The sequence below is a fragment of the Rhinolophus sinicus genome, linkage group LG18 (assembly GCF_036562045.2).
Source record: "Rhinolophus sinicus isolate RSC01 linkage group LG18, ASM3656204v1, whole genome shotgun sequence".
Taxonomy (NCBI): domain Eukaryota; kingdom Metazoa; phylum Chordata; class Mammalia; order Chiroptera; family Rhinolophidae; genus Rhinolophus; species Rhinolophus sinicus.
Window position 1 is genome coordinate 8,787,516 of NC_133767.1, and position 27,648 is coordinate 8,815,163.

Sequence of the window (27,648 nt, forward strand, 5' to 3'; positions counted from 1 at the left end):
TCTGATCCCCTCCTTTCACCTGGCTAATTCTGGCTTGTCCTTTGAGTCTTGACCACTCCCTCCCCAAGTTGGATTAGTTCTCCCCACTTCCACCGAATGCTGGCTGTGTCTCTGTGTCTCAGTCTGCTTGGGCTGCGACAACACATTACCACAGATTGAGTGGCTTAAGCAATGGACATTGATTTCTCACGGTTCTGGAGGCTGGAAGTCCAAGATCAAGGTGCTGGCAGATTCAGTCTGCTGAGGGCCCTCTGCCTATCGTCACCTTTTCCTCACAGCCAGAGAGAAAGCCAAGCCCTCTGGTCTCTTCTTATAAGGGCACTAATCCCATTTCTGAAGGCTCCACCCTCACCTCCCGAAGGTCCCACCTCCAAATGCCATCCCACTGGGGATTAGGTTTCAACGTATAAATTGGAGGGAACACATTCAGTCCATGCCTCTCTGTCTCTATCTTTGTCACTGGTTTTATGGCTTATAGTTTGTCTGTATTTCCCCTTGGATTATTAGCTGCCTCAATTTAGGGAACGTGGCTTATTAATCTTTGTACCCCCAGTGACAAGGACAGGCCACACCAAGGTTGATGCTTGAACGGGATGAGTGAAAAGGACACCTTTCCTCCCCGTTCCAACTTCCAACCTAAGTTATCAGTATACAAGATGCAAATCCCCAGAGCTCAGCTCTTGGGATAAAGATAATCTTTTAAAAATAAGATTGCTAAATATATTTTGAAGGCATAGTTGGTTTGGAGAAAAATTGTGTCATCAATAAGCAGCCACTTCAGAGTTGAAATTCTGAGTAGGTTATTCATCAAATAATGACCGGCCTCTTTGGAGTTGTCGGCCTCTTTGGCGTTGAACTTTTGAATGGATTAGTCAATAAATAAATAACTGCACCGGAAGCACGGTTTGTGAGGTATGCACAGTGCAGGGCTTGGGGGGCTCCGTCAATGATCAGGGAAGACAAAAGACAAACGTCTTGCAGTCAGGAGCATACAGAGTTCAAAAACACAGCAGCCAATAAAGGACCAAGGCAGCTCCATGTTACAATAAACCTTGTGAAGATTGTAAGAAAGTGGTGTGATAAAGAGAGTCGCTTGAGGGATGTGGGGCTCCTTCAGCTCACACAGGTAAGACTTCAGGTGACAGATAAAGGAAGAGAAGAAGCCAAACACGTGAAGAACTGGGAGAAGTACCTCCCAGGTAGCGAGAACAGCAGGTGCAAAGGCCCCGAGGCAGGGCTTGGTGAGTGGGAAACAGATGGAAGCCTCGTGCAGGGCTAGAGAGGGACAAGCGGTGGGAATGATGGATGGAAGGTTAGCTGGGAAAGTGGCCACAGGGTGTTTTGATTCGGGTGGGTGTTCTCTGAGCAGAACTTGGTCAGATGAAGAGAGCAGAGCGGCTGGCACAAAGCGAAGAGTATAACCTGAGTGGGGCGCCTTCCTTATGAAAACAATGCCATCTCTGTTTCATTCGGGCCCATAGGTAGGGCCTCTTGTGCTTCACAATCAACGATAGGAGTTTCAAGTCTAGAATCAGAAGCCTTGACGCTAAAAACAATAGATCACCAACTCCTGAGTCGCATTCATATGGATGAAATGAACCCTCAAATAAATTACTCTCTTTGAAAGAATTGACTTTTCCACTGAGGATATAAACAGATTAACAGGTTCAAATTCACAGTTTGGTTCTTGTGGGAGGCGGTGGCTTGCAGCTTTCCTTTTTCCTTGGGGACAGAAGGTTACCGTGCATCTAAGTCGAGTGAGTCTTTGATTTACCTGAGAGAGCAATAGAAAATTACTAGCAGCCACTAAGCCCAACGTTAACACAGATTAGATCAATTGCATTTCTTAAAGATAATATCCTTGAGGCAGGATGGTTGGTTCCAGAAAGGATTCGGGTTAGATAACGTGGTTATATTTGTTTTCTTAATGACGTCTCCCAGAGCAAACCTTTTGTCTCTCACTTCTGGTAAAGGGTGGGGTCTTGAGGGCACACATCAGTCTTCTAAAAACACAGGTAATAGAAAATGAGCAGAGATACCAGGCTTTCCTTCAAGCCTGCTAGTTGAATGTTATGGTATGAAGAGAAAATTGAGGAAAAATTATCCAGCTTGCTATGTCGGGAGAAATGGCTATACCGTCAATAAATCCCCCAAACTGTCAAATCATTGGTGAGAAGAGAGATGTATTTTTAAGCGCTATGGGAGACGTGCTTTAGGTCCTTGGTTTACTTTTATCTTCCCCACTATCCTGCAAGGTAAGCATCAGCCTTCTCAGTTTACCAAACAGCAAACTGAGGCTGTGAATGAAGACACGTCTGAGTTTTCATGGTTGTTAGCAGCAGACCAGGCTCTCAGAGCAGCTCTGTCTGACTCACTCCTAGCCACTGGCCACACTGGGAAACTGCAGAGCCAGAGAACTGGATTTATTGGATCGTCTTTCCTATATGTGTTTTTATGAGTCACCTGTTATTTTGGGCGATGGCGGAGAGCTGAGAGAGCTTGCAAGGGCACCATTTCTGAGGTGTCTGTGTAGTTAAGTCATTCTCCCTACACACACACACACACACACACACACACACACACACACACACACAAAGGCCATAATAGGAACCAATGGAAATTCCCAATTACTGGTTGGTTGTGTTACCATAAACCCCATGATAAATTCAACTGTTGTATTTGTTGCATGTCTTTTTCATCCCGTGTCCCCAGGGCCTAGTGCCATGTCTTACACAGGGTAGGTACTTGGTGTTCATTGGGTGACAATGCACCAATGACCATCAGTACCCAGAAATACATCTAGTAGGGTACATACAGAGATAATTAACTCAAACTGGCTGAGGTGCCCAGTGAGACCACAGAGTCACACGAGTCACTACCTGCCGGTGACCCTGAGTCTTAAGCCTGGGGCATATGTAACTCCTGTCTTAAGTCTCCCAGGAATCTTGGCCAGGTAAAGGAAGAGTCTGTGATAGAAGAAGGGAAGGAGCAGAGAGTAAAGGAGACACAGATGGGGAGAGGGGGAGAAGAGGCGTCCGTGCATGGCCTGTATTGGCCGGGAAGAAAGAGAATTTGATTTTGACACATTTTTCAGAGAGCCACAGATACAGGAAGGGAATCACATTTGGACATGCCATTAATTGAATGTATGTAGGACGCATTTCCATTATGTTTATGGTAGTTGTAACTCCAGCCTGACCCCCTCCACTCTGGGGAATTGGTAGCAATAGGGTAGGTACCTACTTCCTGTTATACTATGGAGTTGGGCCCACCATTCATCACGTATAAATACATACAGATTTATTTATGTGTAAATACATGACGTGTAAATACATACAGAGCTCGGGGACAGGATAGGAAGGAGGCAGAGGTGAAGACAGCGATTCAGAATAGCTGATCTGTGATCCTGAGACAAGGAAAACACTGACAAAAATTCATTTTGCAACCCACTTCCATTACTCAGTTATATTGTCAAATTTACCTGAATATAGATGGATATTCCTGGATACAGATGTCAGTATACTCAAGTGGTGCTTAATGTGTGTGTGTGTATCGAGTTATATATATAGTATGTACTCACTGCAGATAATTTGGGGGGAAAAGACTGAAAATACGAAAAAGAGAAAACAACATTTCTCACCATTCAAAAATGGTTGTTTCCTATTTCATTGTTTTTCCATCCTGATATTTCATAAGCTTACCTGTTTTTATATAGCTATGATCATTCTGTATGTATCACTGTGTAACCTACTTTTTTCATATGATGTGGAAACATAGGTGTTTTCCCATTATGATGCTGGATTTCCATAAACATAGTTTTAGTGCTTAGATAACAGTTCAATGTGTAGATGTGCCAACAGTGGAATATTCGAACAGAGCACCTATCTCATGACACACGTGACTCAAAGGCAGACCGTTGCTGATGGAGTGGCCCAGTGCAAGGTGGAACCAAGTGCATTGCCCAGGGACGTCTCTATCTTCCTACATGAGTCGTCTTAAGTACTTTTTGCTATCACTTGGCAAGGCCCCCGTTTCCCTGCCTTTTAAAGTCATTTTTGATTTTGGTGGGTGTCCTTTGAGTATGACTTGGTCAGGAGCGTAAGGCAAGTTGGCTGGCACAGAGCAGCGCATGTCACCTTTGTAGGTTATGACAGCGTTTAAGGCAGCTTTGAAAACACCCGGTATTTTCACAGAGCTTTTTTTTTTTTTTTTTCTGCTCAAGGACATTGTTCTTTAATAGTGTCACCTTTTACACTTCCTGCAATGGAGGGATGGAGGGAAAATATTATGAATGGGCCCTCATTTGACGGATGACTCGATAAAGGGACATGAGATCCACGGACTCAGGTGGAAAGTAAACCTCAGGTGTCCTAATTCTTAGCTGAGCTATTGTCCTCAGTGAGAAAAGTGCCTTTCCTAAGTCAGATTCCCTTCCTTTCATCCGTCTGTTGCAAACCTCCATCTGCAACGATAGGGGACAGCGAAAGTCTCCTCCACCTGCAAATCGCACGTCGTCCTCTTCCATTTTCCAGTAAGTTTTTAGAATTCAGTTGAGATCAGATGACTAAACGCTGGTCTAAAGCGGGGATATGTCTTATAAACTTTTAAAAATAAGAGGTAGTAACTCTCGCTGTTTAATGGGGATACGAATAGCACCTAATTAAGAAATGTCATGGAGATTAATCCAATAATTAGCACCAAGCATTTAGCAGAGTGAAGCGCCAATAGCGATTGCTCAAGAAGTGTTAGCCGTTGTCCCAATGACTGTCATAATTAAGACACTTTGTACTTTTGCTGTCATACATGCACTGCATGTCCTTGGAAAAGCCACTTCCTCATTTTTGAGCTGCAATTTCCCAAGTGCAAAGTGGTGGGAGAGCGTAGCTAATGACTGTGAACACATTTTCCAGCACTAATAGTCTGTGGCCTTGGGATTTTTCTCTACAGTAATTCAACCAATGAGGGAATGAATGTTAAAAAATGCTGCAAGGGGTTCTGCATCGATATCCTAAAGAAGCTTTCTAGAACTGTGAAGTTTACCTATGACCTTTACCTGGTGACCAATGGGAAACATGGCAAAAAAGTGAACAACGTGTGGAATGGAATGATTGGTGAAGTAAGTGACCTTTTCAACCCATGGGCTCTTGTTCGGACTTAGGGCCTGAGGTCCCCGGGGGTGGTGGGGAGGATGAATAAAGTGACTATTCTTTTCTCGCCTGGCACCCAGGTGGTGTATCAGCGGGCAGTCATGGCGGTCGGCTCACTCACCATCAACGAGGAACGTTCTGAAGTGGTGGACTTCTCGGTGCCCTTTGTGGAGACGGGAATCAGTGTCATGGTTTCAAGAAGCAACGGCACCGTGTCGCCTTCCGCTTTTCTAGGTACCTGAACTTCATAGTCGCTGTTCCTTTCCTACCAGGAATTGTGGGTGTTTGGTCTTGTTTGCTCCAAGGATGGAGCCACATACGACTTGGTTCAGTTCCATTGAAACCACATCCACATATTCTAAAGCATGTCCCATTTGAATTATCCCAATTTACTTTCTTCCTCGCTGAACATCTTTCGTTTAACTTGGAAAAATCTGCTGAAAACACAATCACGTATTCAGATACTGGTCTTGATTGTGTAGAATGTTGACTAGGAGATACGTTTCTTAGAGCCTTGAAGACATTTAAAAAATAAACCTGTCTGTCCACAGTGAACTTAAATCCGCCCATAAACCTTTATGCAGTATCTGCATCTCCGTTCTCCATCACTCACTGAATGACAGTCATTTATTTACTGGATGTAAGAGTGAAAATAATGATGACTGCACAGTGATTTATACCAGTACTCTAGAAAACAAAATAGAAGTAGTCTCAAGAATATATACTGATCTAAAATTAATAGAGTCATATTTTAATGTGACTATCCTTTAAGCTGAATGGCTTATGAAGGAGATTTTTTTTACTCTCCTTTTAACTATTTCATAAATTTATGTTTTTACATAAAATTTTTGTAAGGCAAAGTAGACTTACATTTTCTATCATCTGGTTTTCTTTAGCATCTATGCATTAGGCAGCCTGGCTAGAGTAGTTGAAACTGCATGGACCACAGGCAAGCATTATTTATTTTTTCTTTAAAAGAAAGCGTTGTGTCGAGTGTTTGGTTATCATACATAGTTTTTGGTAGTGGTTGTCTTATAGATCATGAAATTAAAATTAGCGTCCCCTTGGTACTCCCCTGTTAGTGGGTTTGTCCCACATTTGGGCAGGTTAAGACAAACATTGACCCCTAGAAGAAAAACGTATGAAAGGAGGAAAACAGATTAAGGTCAATAAATTTGTTACATGTTTTTAAAGACAAAAAATAAAATAAAAACCTATGTCTAATTAGAGAATTCAAAGTGCAGACTAGAGCCAATCTGTGGACACCAGCTGCAAGCCCATTGTCTTATTCCTCCATGATCTTCATTTACTTGGAATGTCAGCATCCAGTGACATTTTTTATGCTTCATTCGCTTGAGTGAAGTGTGGGCTAACAGGATTTTGGATACTGCCTTCCTCACAGAGACATACGGATTTACTATTTTCACTTTTTGATAACCCATTTAAGCTGTTGAAATCCTTACCACTCACTAGATTTGATTTTGTACTCATTGCTTCAGATTTCGTAACCTTTGTTGGCATAACGTGGACCTTGCCAGATACAGACCACACTGCGTTCCTTCCGGGCCGTGGTCTGCAGGGGGTAACAGTGCCCACGACTTGATAAGGAAGCCTCACTATACCATGAAATGTGCAACCAACTGATCAATATATGCGATATGGGCAGCATCTGAATAATTATTGGGTAGATTCGCTTATTTGTCACTCCCACTCATTTCCCCCGCATTTCCTACCAGACCCTTGAACAGGGATCTTTAGCTCTGGAGGTTCAGAAAGGGTCAGAGGAAGGGAGTTCATGGAAAGCGATCTGTTTCTTTTCAAACTGTCCACATATCTCCTTAGTGAGCTGGAAAGAAATTTTTCCCCAGTTCAATCAGAGAGAAAAAAATAATATCGGTTGGCTCGTTTCATAAAAATGGGTTGCTGATATTGAATCTGGCTTCAACCCAATTTCCCTAGATTTTTATCTTACCTGCATTAGTAGAACATTCCCATAAAAAGTCAAGTACTTTTGCTAAATTTAGCCAACCCTCCTTTCCCCCTGAATCTTCCTGCTGTGTTTTTAAAAATAAAGCAACATAAATTGTACCTAGAGGAAATGATTTTCAAATCTGTTTTTACACAGTAAGCTTAATATTTTTCCTAGTCATTAAATTATATCCCTACGCGATTGACTATGCTCCCTTTTATTTGCGGTCATTATCCGCAGGTTTTGAAAGTCATAATGAACCATGGTAGGCTACATTGTTCCATTCACCGGCTCAGTCATCTGGAAGAGCCAAAACATTCAGAATCTGATTGTATTGCTTTTCATTATTTCTTCTTCTCTCTCCTCCGCAAACCCCATTAACTCACATTGGAAACTCTTGAAGGTAATGCCTCTGAGCTTTTGTGTGAAAATGTAACCAGCAACAATTCAAGGACAGAGATGACGTCTCTTGCAACATTTCCATTCAGTTAATTCTGAAGACTTTTCTAAGCAGGTTGGATTCTTTGTTCCAAAGAAAATCTGACCCAGCGTCTCCTAGATTGAAGTTCCCTCATGGACAAATGTTGAATCTGTTTTAAACCAGTAAAGGATATAATCCAGAGTTATCTATACATATTTCTGGGTCACTCCTTAGACATGATAGGTTTTTTTCACTATTGTTCTAATGCTTTTCTTCGCCATGGTGTGTGTGTGTGTGCAGTGTCTGACAGGTAGCAATCCTTCAGGGCATTAGTAGGTTCCTAACTTACGAAAACCAGAACACTGCAGCTGAACCCTTTTCTCTCTGGGCCATGCTCTCAAGGCAAGATACAGATGTTGTCACTTCCAAGTGGGAAAACATCTGGCATCAGTTACTTGCTCAGCTTCTACCTGATTTTCTGCCCAGTTACAGACTAGGATCAATCAACTGCCCAGTGAAATCCACTGCAGGTTTACAGATTCCGACAAGTGAATGGAAGATTTCAGTAAGGATTTCCCCTAATGTTTTTATAATGTTATCACAAACTGCAGAAAAAAGGAAGCTACCAGATTGATAAGTGTGCATGTTTTATAAACCAGGATGCCTTTTTCAGGACCCCGAACAGCACCCCAGCACCACCAATTCCGGCTTTAATTGTAGAATCAAACAGCTGTTTCATTTAATTTATTACATGTGTACAGTGTGCAACATACACCACCAAATTCTTTACATGTATGTGTTCATATATTCATCACCAGCCCCTCTGGTAAGACACACTGTGCTACTTGCAGAATTCCTCTAACGTCTCTGTTCTTGAATATTAAGTAATTTTTAGTCTCCTCATTATTAATTAATTTCCCCTATTTTTTTTGGATACACCTCATCACCAAATTGCTATGATTTCAGGGACATAATATTGTTTACTTCTTAAGCCAAGTGTAACTAAGATAAATTTCAGTTGTAGTCTCGCTGATTACTTTGAGCTCCTCTGGTGTTATTTCCATCAAGTAATTTGTGTTGTCACTTGTTGCTTTTTAACATACTTGCTGCTTTGCAAAGCATTCCTTCTGGTTTTTAAATTATCTATGGTTAAAGCTTCAGATATATTAGTTTCTTGTTATATATTAAGCTCATTAAATTGGAATTGGTGATGACCTCTAGCTGTGTTAGGTAGTCACAGACTCTAAGAAGAAGGTGGCCTGCTATCAGCTTGGTCTTTATAATTATTTGTAGCCTCATCAGAAAAACAATTTAAAAGTAACAAAACGTCTGCTATTCAAGAGGTATTGTTGGGCTTCTTATATTTTACCCTCAGAAAATTTTTGTCTCTGATGAAAAGGATTGTAAGTTCTTTGGTGTCCAGGGCAGTTTTTTTTTTTTTTTTTCAATGATGCATTCAAATGGAGATGTATTCATTGTGTCTAAATTTTAGTCTCTGTTGGTTTTCTAGCAAATCTGTGTCACACATGGGTAAAATGACTTCACTCAGCTCATTTTCATAGCCTTAATCAGCTTGAATAGAAATGTTAATTTATTTTGCATAAGATCTCTTACCTTTCTGAGAGTTTTAAGATTTAGATCCTTGTGACTTGGCTTGCCCTTCTGTGACCTCCACATGAAAATGAACTGATGGAAACTCCATTCAGGGGAAATAATCATCTATCCAGCTACTACTTCATTCCCTCTACTCTTTAAGCGATGCTTTTTCATTGAATTATCATGGGAATGTAATATTCTCAAATGACTTTTCAATTGCATTTAAGCTCATTACCAACATCAACACAATTCTAAAATTGTAGCGATCTCATCTGTCTGGAGCAGAAGGGGAGATGGAGAGAGTGGGAGCAGGGGTGGCAGACATGACCTTCCAATATTCCTGTAACCCCACGATTTTATGATCCTTTTCTAACAGATTATAAGTCTTCCTTAGCTTCTGGAATTCTCTGCACACCATCCCTCCAGCATGTAAAAATGAAAATGAAAACCACAATAAAACCCATGCTGATTTGCAGGAGCCTTACGGTTGATGGAGTCTAGCCTTGTTTCTCCCTAGCTTTGGTTCCCTGCATGAGTCTGTGATTATATAGGACCCTGTGGCCTCTTCATTTGCATTCGAGCTTCCTCCCTGGGTCTTATCAATCTTATTTTATTTTTCTTATCCTTGACCTGGTTTGTAAGATGTCATATGCTCTTCTCTATTTTTATCCTATCCTACGCAGTCTTACAAAATACCTCCAATATTTGGTAGAATAAAGGATGGTTCAAACATCTGAATAAATAATGACTATCTCCTTTTGAATGAGCAGATGCACATCAGAGAACGTTTCCTGGTGAGCCAGCAGGTGGCCCCTCCCGGGCTTCCTGTCGGCCATGTTTGTGAGGTGAGCACACTGACCCTGTCTCCATCCCTCTGGCCCGTTTCTCTGCAGAGCCGTTCAGCGCCTCCGTCTGGGTGATGATGTTTGTGATGCTGCTCATTGTTTCAGCCATAGCTGTTTTTGTCTTCGAATACTTCAGTCCCGTTGGGTACAACAGAAACTTAGCCAAAGGGAAAGGTGAGCGCGCCTTCACAAGCATGACTCAATATGGGTGCTATTTAATTGACCTTCCATGGAGAGTTCAGATTTAGAACACATGATCCTATATTGCCCTGCTTCCCACAGTCCACGCTGTATGAATGGAGCTGGGTCATATACAACTGTGGGAGATTGACTTCAGCTGAAAAAAAAGGATAAAATGAAACATTTCATCTAGCTTTTTAACATGGAGTTCATAGTTGCAAGGTAAAAACTACTGATATTCAGTCTGTTGGGAAAGCAGATTTGAAGTTTTTCAAGCAATTAAGTTTAAACATCTCTGTCAAAAGAAATCTTAAAATTGTAGTGAGTCTCAACTTCAATCTATGTGAGAAAATGGCTTTTATATAATCTCGTTTAAGAATAGTCCCCATAGTACTGAATTGTAATTGCATTTGTTTGGCAATAAATGTAATTATAAAATAGTACTTTTCCCTAAAGCGTTACATCTTTGTGTTGACAGTGCCTGACCTTCGTGCACTGTGTGTATTTGATAAAGTGGTCACCAGTAGACAGGAGATTGAATTGGGAAGTGTTCATTGGCTATAACTTATTAAGAGGCCCCCATGCAAGCCAATATTCATGTCGTCTACATAAGCACATTACATCATTTTAAGTGAGTTTTCTTCGCCACGTTCTAAGTGGATGGTATCTCAGAAGGGTGCCAGGACGAAGCCTCTTTCCTGAAAAATGACTTGAGATTGTAGAAGACAGCAGATCTTCCAGGCACAGTTATTCAAAAACAAGACACTTTCATTTGCCACCTGTCCTTTGCACTTGGACGACCCAGTGCTGGAAACAGCCAGCAGGTCATGGGAACCTGTTAGAGACTTAGTTGTAGTGAACGCCTCCTATAAAAATGCCATTAAAAACCATGTGTTTAAATGGGAGACTTGCCAGCCTTCACTAAAAGGGCATGCAACTAACCAGTAAGGAGCTTTCCAGCAGAGCGGAACCTGAGACAATTTTCTGTGAGTGAACATACCGTGGTAGAGTAGAGCTTTACATTTGTAGAATCGGAGTTTGTGCTGCGTGTGAATTCACACATTTATTTGATTCATCCAATGGTTACTATGTGCCAGGCACTGTACTGGTGCAGGGGGATAATGTGGCAAATCTGATAGACACTCCCTGACCCTCAGGGAACCGAGAATTTAGTTACGGAGACAACATGTAAACACATAAGTTACTAATCACAGATTGTAATCAATCTCAAGAAGAAGGAAAAAAAAAATCCAAAGTGAAGTGATGGAGTGGGGGTGCTCTGATACTTAAATAAGCTGGCCACACAGGGAAGGACATTTGGAAAAGGTGACGTTTGAGCTGAGACCTGAAGGATGAGAAGGATTCAGTCATGTGAAAAACTGAGGGAAAAGGATTCCATGCAGGGGGGACAGCCAAAACAGAGACCTTGACATGGACTTGATCTTGATAAGCTCAAGAAACAGAAGATGTGAGTGAGTGAGGTGGATAGTGGCATAAGATGAAATCACTAACATAGGCTGCTGACCGTGGTAAGCATTTCAGATTTTCTTCAAAATCCAGTAGAAGAGACAAAGGGGGGATGAAACACAGACAATGTGAAAGGTCACTGGGGCTACTCTATCACGACAATGGGAAGGGTGGCAGCAGTGGAAGGAGGGGACCAGTTAGGGAGCTGTTACACGAGAAAGGATTCTCCAAGAGAAAGGATTACAGTGGTTTGGTCTTAGATGGGGTAATGGAGGTGGAGATGAGGTGGATACTTTTGAGATATATCTTGGAAAATAAACATTTATCCAAAGACCATCATGTGCAGTCATTTCTCCTTTGGCTGAAGCCACATTAGAAGACTTGGAAAGACAGGACTCTAGCATGCAGACTCGCTAGCCGTTCCGTCACGACAAGGCTTTCTATGTCCTCCTCAACTGCACATGGAAACTCAGGAAATGATAGCTACTTGTTTCTTTGTGCAATCTGGTTTTCGGTTCCATTTCACTACACTTTATCGGGAAAATGAGATGGCCCAGTAATTGTATTCATGAATCAGGAATTCCCAAAAGTCTCTGACAGATCCTTCGCAGCTGCCTATTTCTGAGTCCCACGTAGCTGTCACCTCTGATCAACGTGCACTCCTGGTAAAATGAAGTAGTTCATGAAGTTAGCTGGATTGACTCTCATTATTTTTTTCTTAAGAGTTCTCAGCCTCTTGGGACTAAGCCCAGATGATCGTAAAGCTGGTCAGAGAGAGCAGGGGAGCTTGAGGTTGAGAAGAATAGAATTAATTGCCTTCTCTTTTACTTGTGGTGAATAGATATTGTAAGCATTGCGGTAGCCTGAGTTCGGCCCCCAATGTGTGAAAAGTGTGCTCCTAGGCTCCCTGCCCAGACTTCGTTACTTCCATCAATCTGAATTCACTCGGCCACTTTATTTATTGCCCATGCTCCTTGCATCTCCAACGGAAGCCTGAGTGATCATTTCTCCTATCTTCATTTACTTAAATGACATAAAAGTTAGCCTTCTGTTAAGGGAAGACCTTTCTTCACCGTGAAATGAGGGCATACATTGATTTTTCTTTCCCCTTGTGCAAAACGGACTTGAAAGCCCTAACGCGTGTTTTACAGCCTGCATATTCCCCACCTCAGTAAATTTTGCCATGTTGTCCTGCCTCTCTAGTTAAGCCTGTTGCAAGGAATCTTAAGAGGGACACAAAGTTGTTGCAAGCACACACGGAGGGGAGGAAAGGCCTATAACACCAGAGTTCATTTTCTGGGACCCTGCAACCCAGTGTCTTCCATCTGTGAAGTGTTGGAAGAATTCAGCTCTATTGTTCTGTTTCTCAGTCTCCATTTGGAGAGGATTTTAGTTTGGTGTAATTCCTATATCGTGCATGCTTTACATCTGAGTTTGAACAGGAACAATTGCTAGCGACAATTGGATTTGAATACCAAACACCAGTCCCTCTGATGCCACGTAACATCCAGTGAATACGGAAGCAGCCCCTGCACCCAGGGGCTCTCTCTCCATTTATCAAGGAGATTGGCTCCCCCAAATGGAAATCAAATCCAAATTGAAAACAGGTCATAACGCAACTCATTCAAACCTACATTTTGCATAATCATTCTTCCTTTCTATTTATTTCTTTTAAGGAACACAGCAAAAATTCAGCTACCATGTTTCCCTGAAAATAAGACCTACCTGGACCATGAGGTCTAATGTGTCTTTTGGAGCAAAAATTAATATAAGACCCAGGCTAAAATATAATATGATATAATATATAATATAATATATAATATAATAAAATATATAATATAATAATATAATATAATATAATTAATATAATATGATACCGGGTATAATATAATATAATATAATACCCGGTCTTATACAAGACTGGGTCTTATATTAATTTTTGCTCCAAAAGCTGCATTAGAGCTGATGGTTCAGCTTGGTCTTATTTTTGGGGAAACACGGTAGATAGAAAAGTGGGACAAATGCTAATTTTTAAAGAAAAGAGGAGGTATCGTGGCCATGGTTCTGGGGCGAGGCTGGGACACAAGCATGATGTATTTCTGTTTCCTGGCCACCACCAGCCTTACTGGTGGACGCCATGGATTATGAAACGCTCCCAAGTGAGCGTTTTGCGAAGATGCTGAGAATGTCCTCCCTGTCGTTCGCAGCACCCCACGGGCCTTCGTTTACCATCGGGAAAGCAATCTGGCTCCTCTGGGGCCTGGTGTTCAACAACTCGGTGCCCGTGCAGAACCCGAAAGGCACCACCAGCAAGATCATGGTGTCCGTGTGGGCCTTCTTTGCCGTCATCTTCCTCGCCAGCTACACCGCCAACCTGGCCGCTTTCATGATCCAGGAGGAGTTTGTGGACCAAGTGACTGGCCTCAGTGACAAAAAGGTGAGCTCACCTTGCTTTCCTCTCCGCCTTGGGGGGTTGATCTGAAATGCTCTCCCCTCAGAAGGGAGCTTTCCGGGCTCCTGTCATCAAAACCTATCGACTCTAAAGCACAAAGCCAGAGGATATTTTTCTCTCTCTCTCAAATTGGCGTATTTCTAAAGATTTCGGGAATAGCACCATCTGCTTAGCTCTCCTAGGTCTGAAATGTTCCAGGTCTAATTTGGAGGCACAGTTTCCCCAAGTGGCCGTTTCTTGTATTTTTGTGATGTTGCTGATGACGAGGCTCTGGGACCCGGGAATGTCCTAGATCTGGCTGGAGCTCATCCTTTCAAGGACAGTGTGACGTTTGAGGAAGGTCCACTAGCTTGGACAAGGAGAAACTTGGGGTGAAGTGGGGTGCGCTAGGCTGTAGGTACCTCCTGGTCCTGTGACCTCGGAGGAGTCTCTTAGAGGCTGCATTCCTCATCTGTGACATGAAAAAAATGTCACCTCTAAGCCCTCCCCGGAGGTAAAGCCGAGAGCTCCTTTTTCCTGGGTGGCCAGTCAACCCCATTGTCAGCTCGCCCGACTCATCTGAAATGTCTTCAAGGGACACAAAAGCAGCAGAGTTTTTCATTTCCCACCAGCTTCTGTCACTCAGACACTTCTGTAGCCCTCCCTCAGGGGGGCTGTGCTTACATCAGTAAGACAGGCATGGTAACACCTGCTCTCTCCATTCTTCCCTGAAATTGCAAGGAGGGCTGCGGGCGGTGAGTGGCGAGTCAGAAATGCACGCACAGGAAGAAAAGAGGGAAATTGGGTGCATCCTATTGAAATTCTAGGTTCGGGAAACAAATCCCAACTTGCTAAGCTCAGCAGTGTGGGGGCTGCGCCGCTGCAAAGATTTTCCGTCTCGTGCGTGTGGATAATTTGTCTCTCTTTATAAAATCTATCGTGTCTTGCTGACATAAGTCTACATATATGCTTTTGGCATTCATCAACAAACTGCTGAATAGAAAATCAGTCCGTGAAAAGCCTTTAACAGCTTACCCATGTTATCTGCTGTGGTTGGAAGAGGTGCAGAGAGGCCTGTCATCAGACAGATGACGAGGGTTTGGAGTGAGTCACCTTCCCAAAAGCGCCATCACTCTTGGGGGTGGTTTGGCCTCTCTCTGGTGGCTTCCTACTGCAGCTTGAGTAAATGCCACCCTACATACCGTGGGGACAAAGACCTGTGTGATCTGGCCCACCCTACATGTCCTCTCTTTCTCCCTCACTGTGCTCCCCTCTCTGTCCCTTAAACACTTGAGTTTATTTCTAACACAGTACCCTTGCATTTGCTCTGTCCTCTGCCTTGAATATTCTGCCCCCTTTATCCTCCTGGCTGGCTCCTCCTGGACGTCCAGGTCTCAGGGCAAACATCGCCTCTCGGACAGGTCTTCCTGACCACTGTGGTAAGCTTGGCAGCCTGCGCTAGCACTCCCAGAAACTTTAATTCTAGTTGGGAGAAGTAAAGAGCAAACAAATAAATGTAAAGGGAGAAGTATAATAAACTCCAGGCACAAGTAAGTGTTATAAAGGAGATAAAACTGATGAGATTCAAACCGGCTTGGGGGAGGCGGCTATCAGGAGAGTGCTTATGCGTTATCTGGCACGTAGTGGGTGCTCAGTTCGCACTTGTTGATTGAATGAAGAAATGCATGATGTGTAGGACCCTCCTGGGGTCTCTTTTCCAGCTCTGCACCCAGCCCCTCCTTTGCTGACAAAGGCTCATGCCAGGGACCTTCAGAGAATGATTATCTTGGGGCACTGGGACCGTAGATGCCTGGGAATTTAAGTTCTCCCCGTCTTTTCAGCCTATAAGCACCTGCTAACCAGTCGAGAGTCCAAAAGCCCAGCCGCCCCACTGCTTCTCCGCAGGGCCGGCGCAAGTACAGTTTATCCCCCAGAGCTCCCCGCAGCACCGGGCTGAGGCTGAGACTCCGCCGTACATTACACCCTTGGTTGGCTTCTTCCCCTTCCCTCCCTGGTTGCTTCTGGAGCCCTTCCCTAATAAATCACAGTCCCCCGATTCCTTGGCTCAGGGTCGACGTTTGGCCAAACCCCACCTAAAGCACAGGGCATCTGTGAGGCAGATAAAGCGCTGTCCTCAGAGTTGGGAGAGCTGGGTTCCCGTTTCCGCTTTCCCACATACATGGGTGCGAGGTCTTTATGGTCATGTGACCTCCTCTGCCTCCCTACTCCTGTCTGTCAATTTGGGAATCAGTTGGAGTGAGGGTGCAAGGAGACTGTAAACATGAATGTGCCTTGTAGCCTATAAGTCCCCTCCAGACACAACGCCCTGTCATGTGGTCCCATCGCTGTATGGGAGCAAAAGGAAAGCTTCTAGAAGAAGCAACTGGAGGAGCAGCGGAAGCACCGGGCAGCCATCGTCTCCTGGATAAGAGGATTTTGTTCGAGAAAATAGCTGGCAGCATATTCTGCTTTTTATTGCTATTTTCAAAGACTAGGGAGAAAAACCCCTTGCTACATAGTTTTGGGTCTAAACAACATGAGCATTTGTGGGAAAACTAATTAGAGCCACTAGTAATTTGACTGACCTTCTCTGACTGGGAAACACCTAGTGACAGACACAGCACGTCCTCAGGAGACACAGCTCTGTTTCCAAGCTCAGACATTAGCAGCAAGCAGATAGCTCTTTTAATTAAATGTTTGATACAATTAGATAAACAGCAAAATTCTTGGAGTAAATAAGCTAAATGCTCCCAGAAGATTAATAGCAGAGATACACCAAGAAAGTTTGCAGAATAAAAATCTATATTGAATCAATTTATTTTAATACTGTACATAAGTGGGTTGTTTTTTTCCCTTCTTTCTTTTGTATCACGAGTACTTGTGTAACAACTCAGGTTTACAATACTTTAAGCCGTTTTCAGTATTAGTGCTTGCTGCAAAAAAGTACCTGTGGGGTCCATGGTACGCTCAGATGAGCTTGGGTTTAAATGACAAGTAGGTGAATTCATTGGTAGATGCCGCCCTAGGTATTATTAAAGGAAAGCTGGAGTTCCAAAATGTTGGGAATCACGATGGTAGGGCAAACCCATCTCTGGGAGGCAGAGTAATGTAGTGGGAAGAACACTGTCATATTTGAGGTCAAATGGACCTGGGTTCAAATTCTGACCTTGCCCTATCACGGTCGCATGGCCCTCAGTCTGTCAGCGTTCCCAAGGCTTAGTTTTGTAATAAAGGGTGAGGGGGGCAGTTCATTAATACCATTCTGGCAGGGTTGATACGAGGATTAGAAATAACCTACTGCCTCTTCCTCCCCCTTCGCATCGTCTCCCTCCTTTTCCTCAATGTCACCACTGCCTGATTCAAACCCTTCCTCACTTCTGGAGACTGAAATGGGCGTCTGGGGCAGCAATGAGGGAACTCGGGAGCTGCCCTGGCAGATGGACCCATGAGTATGTCCTCACGGCGTCGTGTTGCCTCTGGGCTCCGCGGTTCCACAGCCGGCGGACCTGGTCCATCATAGCATTGGCTGAACAGAGGCCTGGAGCCTCCTCCCTCCAGGGCCACAGCTGACATCAGGAGGGGTGTGGCGACATCACCAGGGGAGAAGACTGTGCTAGAAATGGGGCTCCAGTGCCAGCGTCCCTCATTTACAGCCAGAGAAGACAGACAGATATTTTAAATAAACATGTAATTTGGGTTCATGAGGGGAACAAAAACATGTCCTGGTCAATGGCCACGTTTTCCCCAAACAAGTTGTTTCCTAGGTCTGCATCTCTGCTTCTTGCGTCATAAGGCGCTTGCCATGTCTCATCCACTTGGGTGGCCTTCGGACCTGTCCACGTAGTGAATGGAAAGAAAACCTAGAATATAATTGTGTAATCCTCGGTTCTCCATGTTGGAAGGACACTGGCTCCCTTATTTGGTTCCAGTCACTCAGGGCAACCACAGGTGATGCGGTGACCATGTGTATCAAGCATACAGCTGCCAGGTGGGCTTTCACGCACTCTATGATTAATCGCAAAAGCAACCCCCAATTTACAGATAAAGAAACTGAGCCTCAGGGAACTTACGCAGCTGCCTGGAATGAGTCAGTTCCAGTTCCTGAGTGGCGGGCCAGAGGCCGAACTCTCTAAGCCCAAGGCCAGGGGAAGCCGGGTGACATGGGCAGCGAGGGCCGCCTTGGGAAGGAGAAGCTGGGAGGAATGCCACTGCCCCCGGGCACCATGGTTACGAGCTCTGTGGGCCCGCCCGGCAGTGGGAGCCTCTGGACCACGCCCTCCTTTGCTGAAGCCCACGTTTCCACTGCTTGCTCGTGGGGGAAAGCTGCACTGGAAAGGATTCCTGTGAGAAACAGAGTGTGCTCAATGTTAGGGCCTGGGACCCAGGATGAGTCGCGCTTGCCCCCTAACTGTGTCTCACCCTGTACGTGGTGACTCTTCAGTGAGCCATGAAATTAATTTAAGGGTTGTGACCATTCAAAAAATAGAACATCATGGATGACAGCAGAGTTTACCACATGTAGAAAGAGGGCGGGCTGTGAAGTGGGGCGTGCGTGCGTGTGTGTGTATGTGTGTGCGTACACAAGGTGGCAAAGGGAAATGTATTGTGAGTCATGCTTTGAAAAGGTTTGACAGCCTTTAGTCTACTGGGAAAGGTTCCTGGATCTTGGGGCTGGGCTGAATTTCTCTGGGTGATGGTACAATCGAGGCCAGAGAAGTCTGGACACTCATCGCGGAGGCTGTCGGTCTTTTGCTGTGCAAATCAGAGGCAGGGAAGGAAGGGAATCTAAAAGAGCTCTTGGGCTCCCTTGCAAAAGATGGGGAGTGAAGTGGAAGGCAGCCCGTGGAATTGGCCATCTCTGGATGTCTCTGGAGATGGGGCGCGGCTGCTGCGACAACTGGATTCATACACTGGGCCGTGGCCTCTGTCTCCCAATTCGGCAGCTGCTGTGCACACGAGCCGGGCCTGGGTCCTCCTTCGCTTGTGGTGAGGGGTTGAGGAGCTGCTTGCTAGAGGGAGTTCAAAGAGCATATTGCTGTGCACACTCACACACACACACTCACACACACACACACAAGGCACCCAGCAGGAGGATCTCATTTGCACAACGTATGGCCACTGCCCTCATATCCAGTTGTGACTGCTTATTAGGCAGCCGCATGCCTAATTTAGGGGAAATGGTTTTCAACTGGAAATTTTAATTAGCAGTAAAATGAAGTGTGAGTCTGGCAAGAGAAGAAGAATGTTTCTGGTTGGTCTGACTCTTGGGGTAACCCGGACGCTCTCTCCGGCAATTCTCAGTTCCGCAGGGGGCATGCTGGTCTGGAAGTGTGAGCGACCTCTGGATCCAGTCCTGGTTCCGCCGTGGAATTGCCGAGAATGTCCTTCCCGCACTCTGGGTCTCCAGGCCCTCACCTCTAAAGGAGGAGGGGACCACTAGCATCATCTCTGAGGCACAGTGGAGTCACACCTCAGCCTGTGGGCTTATTATCATCACTTCCTAGAGTCAGAATTGCATATTTCATAGCAAATTGAAGCCCAGCTTTCTTTTTTTTTTTTTTTGCCCATAATGATTTAAGTCAGTTGCCTTCTCCATTGGTAAGAATTTCTAGAGATTTAAGTCGCCTTCCTCTTCCTGGTACAGAGAGGGAGACACCCTTACAAATGGAGATTTCCTTTTATAAAAGAAAATGACTCTCACAAAAAGGGTAACTTCTACTGGGTTTTCAGAGCTTCTCCTGTATCTGCTGCTTCTGAAGACTAACCAGCCCCCAGTAATCCTTATGCCAAAGAGGCATATTTTGGGGTGGCAAATTCAGCTCCCCTCTATCGTTTTCTGGGTGAGGTGAAGGTCATTGTAAATGGAGTTCAGAGAAGGGAGTGACTGGTGGGGATCACAGACAATTTCGTCATTAGGTAAGTGAATGAACTGAACTGAAGTAAGACCTTCATTCTAGCTCCATCAACATTTCCTGAGCTCTGCCATTCCCCAGTGCCTCCCACTAGGCTAGTCTCTCTAATGGTACTAAAAAACTCAGTCGGACAAATACCTATTGCGGACCCAGCCAGCATGTACCGGGGAACAGTACAGAAGGAGACAGACCCTGTTTCCGACCTCCTGGAGCTCCCAGACCAATGGAAGATGTCATTAAGTAGAAAAATGAGGTGCAAAATCGAATGTGTTCTTGCTGCCCTGTGTTAATGCGTATGTTTAACTCCTGACCCAAGATAACATGATGGCTGACTTTCTTCTCTCCCTCTTCCTCCATCTTTCTCTGTCCTCTCTCCAGTTTCAGAGACCTCACGACTACTCCCCACCTTTTCGATTTGGCACGGTGCCCAACGGCAGTACTGAAAGAAACATTCGGAATAACTACCCCTACATGCATCAGTACATGACCAAATTCAATCAGAAGGGAGTAGAGGACGCCTTGGTCAGCTTGAAAACAGGGTAAGGATGGCGGTTCCTTTCTCTCCGCGGGCCTGCGAGCTGATAAACCTTCCAGAAAAATGACTCTGCGTGCCTTGGTGCTTCTTTGCCCCTGTAGCAGAATCCAGGACCGGAGAGAACCCAAGCCGCACTCAGAGAGTTAGGAGAGTCAGCTTGATTACGCCCGCGGGCTCAGCGGGATCCTTCCCCAAAAAACGGAGCCCCTAGCAAGGTTTTGAGCAGGTTTTTATGGGTTGGGAACTTCCTTGAGTTGGGGAAGGGGTAGGTGTTGTCTGGTGATTGGCTCGGGGTGTGGCTTGGAGGGGGTTATGTGGAAGTGGGGTGGGACTTAGGCTGGGGACCTCTCTCTCTGCTCCAGGCCACCATTTTAGGTCAGTTCCACGTGGCAGGGAACCATCTTAGGTCAGTTTCTCCATCACCCCCACTGTGGTATTTTCCCGAAGAGCTGTGCAGTCAAGATGGGCCCCAGTTAAGAGCTGCTTTTGTTAATCTGACCAGTGAGTATCAGAGGTTTCCTTCTGAGTGGCGTTAAGGAAAAGCAAATCCAGGACACTTTGAAATGCAGAGAACCAGTGGGGTTTCTTAAACTGATAAAGAAGTTGGTCTTAAACTCCAAGGGATATTTTAGCCAAATAGAAATGTTAAAAAGCAAAATTGAGCTGAGGATGTTGGGGATGGTGAAACTTTCCCCTTTACCCTCTTAGTTCTTCTGGCTGGTAGAATAATTAAAATGGCATCAGGCAGATTAAGAGGAGAAAATCAAGTTTAATACGAGTGCCCAAGGAATCCACATAAGCATGAAAATTCCAAAGACAGTAAAGCAAAATGAGCAATATGTGTCATTCCCTCGGACTAAAGAGGGGGACGTCTAAGGAGGGGGACGTTGGGTTCCAGTGCTTCAAAGGGAAGTCAGGCAATTTACAAGGGGATGAAAAGTTAATGTTTAGGAAACAAATGTTTGCTGGCCCATCTTGACACAACGGGATACAAGGAGGATTTGGATCAAATGGGCATTCCTAGGTTCCTCCCTGCCTACCACTGAACTAGGTAGTTCAGATTAAACTATAGTTATCTGTGGTGATAGCTCCTTTCTGAGCAGGTTCTCTATCGTAAATTCTTTTCAGCAGGAAGGGGGGTGGGGAATGACAGTTTCTTCCTGAGTCTCCTGGGCCTGGGTTGTTTTCAGCTGGAAATAATCTGCATTGCCAGAGTGGCACATCTTGGGGTGACTCGTTCTGAACCCCCACGGTTCATTTGAAGATCTAATTGGCTTTATTAAATGCTTCATAAATTGGGTAGCATTCCATCTAGCAAGTCGAAAGGAGTTCTGAGGAGCTGTACAAAATGGAAGACTTTTAGAGGCAGAAGGGGGCAGGGAAAGAAGTTTCTAGCATTGAGGGGGTTATCAAAGAAGGTCACTTTCCTTTGGGGAGGGGCAGCTAGTCAAGCACATTTCCTTGGTGCTGAGGACCAGGTCATCCCAGGTTAAAGGTCACTTCCCTAGGGAAGCTGAAAATGCAGTTACGCCTTGGTTTGCTGAAGTGGAATTTGACCCAAGCGACTCCATTTTGGGGCTGCTGTGTCTTTTCATACAAAGCTCTAAGGAGACTGAGTTTATTTAAAGTGGTGACAGCAAAGTGCTATAGATTTTAATCTGATTTTTAGGTAGGAATTTGGGGGCAATAGCTTTATGTGAAAACTAACGGTATAACATTGATAAAAGAGAAAGGAAATACGGAGAGAAAAGCAATGAGAAGTCATTCTGTCTACAGATACAGGTAATATTCTTGTCTACCTGTGGCATTGCGGCGTATAGCACACGCGAAATAACTGAAGCTGATAAGAAAAGACGGCACAGTAGTTAGGAGCTCACGTTGTGGGTCTAGCGTGTGCATCTCCTCCCCTGCCGTTACTTGTTGTATGAACTTGGACAGTTTTGTAATCACCCGTGCCCTCGTATAGAAAGTGGGAATAATAATAGACCTAATTCATAGGGGTTTTATTAGACTTAAAAGAGAAAGTCTGCTGGAAAGCGTTTTGGAAATTTCCTGGCACTAAGATAAGATCTAATTGTTAGTGTTATTATTTGGTGTCGAGGTTAAATTCTATTCTGTGGACTTTTCAAAATATAAGGATGTGTGAAATGTATTTTTTAAATTTCAGGTATACAAAGCAACGTAGTGATTAGACATTTATACACTTCAAAAAGTGGTAGCCCCAATAAGTCTATTACCCACCTGACACTGTACATACTTATTACAGTATTATTGACTCTATTCCCTATGCTGTACTTTATATCCCCGTGACTATCTTTTTTTAAACTGTAGTTGACATTCAGTATTATTTCATATTAGTTTCAGGTGTACAGCACAATGGTTAGACATTTATATAATTTATGAAGTGATCCCCCCGATTAATCTATTACCCATCTGACACTATATGAAATGCATTTTTGAAAGGGTTCCACTAAAAATGATTCTGTTTAAATGAAGGAGTTGTTTAATGAGGCAAGTTTTGCTTATTGAGAAAATTAATTTACCTGGATTGTCCCCATCACCAGGGATCCCTGCCGAGTGAACCATGACCTACCGCAGTGCGTTCTCCCGAATTCACAGCCTCTTCCTCTTGGCTGTTCCACAGGCCCATTGCAAAGGCCTTGCTGCTCCTTTGTGTCTGGGGGCGCAAAGGAGGGCCTCCTCTAAATCACCAAGCCCAGACCTCTGCATAATTTCCTGGGCGCTTTGGTTGATAGCATTTTGTTCTTTCAGTCTCTTTGGAATCACTTTGGTATCTCAACAGGAGCTAGGACACCATTTATTTTGAAGTTCAGTTTGTTCCTTATCCAAAACTCATCGACACACAGCTCATTCTGATTTGAAATGTTTTTCTTTTGGTTTTTTTTAAACATTTTCTAAATCTAGCAATGATGCAGAAAATATGCAAATACTAAGTATATTGCTTGATGACTTTGTACAAGCTGACAATCCAGGTCAGTTAACAAGATGTGACCCACCCAAGAACACTCCCCCCAACCACACCCTCTTCCAGTGACTATCTTCAGTCGACTAGTCTCTCTTCTATAGCCATAGATTCTTTTTGCCTGTTAATTCTAACATACAAATAAAATCATACCGTATGTTTTCTTTGTTTGTCTTCTTTCTGCTCAACATTTTGTTATGAAATTGTTGCATGTCATTCTAGCTGTTTCATTCTCATTGCTGTATAGAATTTCCTCAAGGGGGTTTACCACAAATCCATCTAGCTCCTCTAATCTTGATGAACATTTGCAAAGTGTCCCGTTTGGGGCTATTCTGAGTAATGCTTCGAAGGGCGTTCTCATGCATGTCGTTTGTTGCACAAGTCACTGCATTTCTCTTGGTCTACACCTAAGACTGAAATTGCTAAGCTATGGAATGTATGTTCAATTTTAGTAGATATCAGAAAAAAAAGATGGATTTCTTAATGACTTTTCATCTTAGCCATGGCTATGAGTTTTGTTTGTTCATTTGTTTCCACTGTGGTCTTTTCGTCAACATATACGGTTGCTTTGGACAGACCATAAGTGCAAATGTGGATGACAATGGTTAGAAACAAGGGTTGAAGCCTGGTTGGCCCCCTTTTCATCCATCGGTCACCCAGAGCACAAAATGGGTTTCTTTTCCTTTACTATTTTATTTTTGTTTTTGTTTTTAACAATGTGAACCAAAAGGAGACGATAAATGGAAACCATTCATGGCCATAAATTGTGCAAACTGTTTTCTGGAAGCCATATAATAATTATAACATCCATCTTAGCAAACTGGGGCAGATGGTGGGTTTACCCTATACTCAATCTCCCATTTGGGGGATGCTTTGCCCTGTTACTGTAAACTCAGAAGCTAGAGCTAACGAGGTACGTACGAGTCTTTTTGAAGAAATAACTTCACCCCCCTCAGGGGTGAGGGCATAGCAATCCTTAGTCTAGAGATTCCATTTCAGTGGAGTTGATGTTGACGGCAACCACTGACATGTTTAACAGGCTATTCAGTTAATTATTTAAATTAGTTAAGTTAAATTTAAATAGACAATTTACATAATTCAAAAGTCAAAAAGTATTACATAAAAAGGTAATCAATGAAGAGCCTTCCTTCCACATTGTTCCTCATTTGTCTAGAGCCCCCCCCATAGTAGCCACATGTACTAGTTTTCTGTATGTCCTTCCAGATCTTTCTCTATTATTACATAAACAGCTACAAAGTTATCATTGACAGATTCATAGTCTTTCATTGTGCGAATGTACCGTGCAGTATGTGTCAGTCCCCTGTTGAAGGCTATTTAGATGGTTTTCAATCTTTTGCTGTTGCAAACAACATAGCGATGAATTTCATTGTATATGCGTCATGTGCAATGTAGAATAAATTTCTTGGTGTGCTCGGTCAGGGACTACGCATAATCATAATTTTGACAGACAATGACGGATTTCCCTCCCAAGGAAATCCACCTTCACCCCGTCTGTGTGTGTGAGTGCCGAGCTCTTCAAAGTCCTTGCCAGCCGGGGTGTCATCAATGTTATGCAATTTTGCTAAGACAATAGGTAAAACACGCTGTCGTATATTTTAACTTGCATTTTTCTTATTATCAGTAAATTTTTACCACATTTTCATATGTAATTGAAAGCCTGCCATTCCTTTTTGGAAAACATTATTTTTTTTCTATTGGTTTGTTGTTTTTTCCCTTAGTTTATATAGTACAGAAATGAGTTCTATACTTAAGGTGTGATTACAAATGTTTTCCTCAGGTTTTGGTTTGTCTTTTGAGCTTGTGGATTTTTTTTCCTATGCAGATTTTAATTTTGCATAGTCAAGTATTATCAATTATTTTTGTGGTTTCTGGCTTTTGAGTCATGATTCAAAGTCTTTCTCATGCTGAGGTTACGAAATAATTTTCTCCTGCTTTTTTCTAGTTTGGTTGCATTTTTAATATTTGGAATTTTTCTGGGTGTACAGTGTGAGCTATGTCTCCAGCGCCTCAGATGATGCTGAGAACTAAAATATGACGACGGCCGCTACAGAACTGCACAAAATCTGACAGACTCTGTGCTGGTCAGGTCTGCTCATCTCCCACTACAAGACCTTTGTCCTCCAACTGTCTACTTCACCACATTTAGTGGTCTTTGTCTTCCCTCTCACATCCTGTTTCCTCTTTCAATTGTTCATTGTGAAATCCATTATTTTACAATATGAAGTGTTTTATAAAATAATTTTACAAGAGTAAATATCATGCGGGCATACTGTTTAAGGGATAATAAGTAATAAAATGAACTCCTCATGTACCTACCATCCAGCTTTAATAGAATAGCCCTTCCCCTCCCTCGTCACGTACAGCGTGCCTAGAAGGTTTCATCCCCCTGGAAGGTAGAGCGAGGTGCCCCATCTGCTCCTCATGTTAAACTGTAGGACCTGCCCTTTATGTTACCCGCCATAGCCTAAAATCCAATGAGTCTTGAATTAGAAAACTCAGAGCATGTAGCTCAGCAGTTGGGTTCCACCCCTGTACCCACAGGTCTCAGCGACAGGCCTGTGCGTACACACCAGGGTCAGTGAAACGGGGAGGCTTCTTTATAGATTATCGCTTCCTGGAAGAGCCTGGAACACAGGAAGGCCTTTGGATTATGGGTGAATGAGAGTTCCAGCGCGGCCTGAGTCAGGTCTCTGTCATTAGCTGGCTGTGGCCTTGGACAAGCCTTGTCACCTCTTGAGCCTCAGTTTCCCCATCCAAAAAGTGAAAGGGCTGGATTCTTAGAGCTCTGAAATAGTTCTGAGATTCTTTTGTTTGTTTCGAACACTTGAACACGTATTTAAAATTTCCAACGTTCAAAATCCAGGCAAACTTCATATATGAACAGCTGTCAGTTTTACAGAAAGTGTTTAGACCAATGCTCCAAAGCTGGGCCTCTCCAAGCCTGGTCAATGGGCTAACTGTACGTGGAGCACGTGACTGACTACTTGTTAAAATGCAATATCTGGGCCCAACATAGAACCTTCTCTCCAGTGATGGAGCCTGTGAATTTGCATTTTAACAAGCATCCCCCCGCCCCTCATCCTGGTGATTTTGATTCATGCTAAAATTGGAGAAGTACTGTTCTAAAGGAGTTCAGTAAATACATTGTATTGAGACAACACATAAGGAGTAAATGTTTATCTTTGGGATCCAAAATTGCATAGCCAGAGACAGACTTGGAACCAAGTTGTTCAGTTTCATTGTCCATTGAAATGTATAATAAACAGAGACTAGGCAGTCTAGAAATTGTCGGGTCAGTCAGTGAGAAAATAGGATTTGACCTGCAAACATCGGCAGAGAGAGGATTTTTCAGGCATAGATGAGCCATGCCTGACCCCAGGTTTCTAGACCAGTGTTTCTCAAATCCTAGCCTAAGTCTGAGTCGGTGGGAGGTGCTAATAAAATTATGGGTCCTGAACCCCACTGAGCCAGCGATATCGGGACCTCTGGGGCCAGGGGCTGGGGACCTACAAGCTTTCACAAGTTCTTCCGTTGATGCATGTACGCGAATCAGAGGTTAGAACATCTGCTCTAGAAGAGGGAACCGAAGCTGAAATGAGTGGAGACGGATTTAGATTTACAAATGCTCAGTCATCAGAAGCCAGTGTTCTCCAGGAAGTTTTGGCAAGTGGGCAAAACTGCAAACAGTGCACTTACGCCAGATTTAAATTCAACTATCAATGTCCCCAGGACTCCAGAGAGCCTATATTGTAAGACATAGTGCAATGTTTGATTTTTGAGCTGATTTCACGTACAATTACGTGTACGCAAATTTCTGAAAAAGTCCCAGTTTCTTTCAGAAGCATTAGTCTTTGGCCCTCAGGCCACCCAGCTGTCTATCTGATTCCATTGCCAGCCCCACGATATTGGGAAACAGATAAGAATCTTCTGATTTCCTTTACATTGAGTAGTTTGAGAGAAGAACGGGATAGGAGGGTTGCCTTTTGAGCAATAAGCATTTGTTTTGCAAGACTCCAATTATACTCACTGATGTGCCTATAAACGTAAAGGGAAGGGGGTGGTCACATCTACCAACAAGGGTCAAAACTGTCTTCAGAGACAAGGCGAACACTGAACCCTCGTCTAGAGCACTGATTCTGAA

General features: G+C 43.7%; 1 protein-coding gene across 2 annotated transcripts in view; it reads left to right on the top strand.

Moving 5' to 3' along the window:
* The window catches only part of GRIN2A (glutamate ionotropic receptor NMDA type subunit 2A), a 470,775-nt gene that overhangs the window by 398,716 nt on the left and 44,411 nt on the right, over window positions 1–27,648 (top strand). For both annotated transcript variants that reach the window (XM_074322873.1, XM_074322871.1), the window contains 5 exons: window positions 4,948–5,116; window positions 5,228–5,381; window positions 10,027–10,152; window positions 13,833–14,062; window positions 20,347–20,507. In XM_074322873.1, coding sequence (XP_074178974.1) covers window positions 4,948–5,116; window positions 5,228–5,381; window positions 10,027–10,152; window positions 13,833–14,062; window positions 20,347–20,507 — 840 coding nt within the window. The remainder of the gene's footprint in view (window positions 1–4,947; window positions 5,117–5,227; window positions 5,382–10,026; window positions 10,153–13,832; window positions 14,063–20,346; window positions 20,508–27,648) is intronic.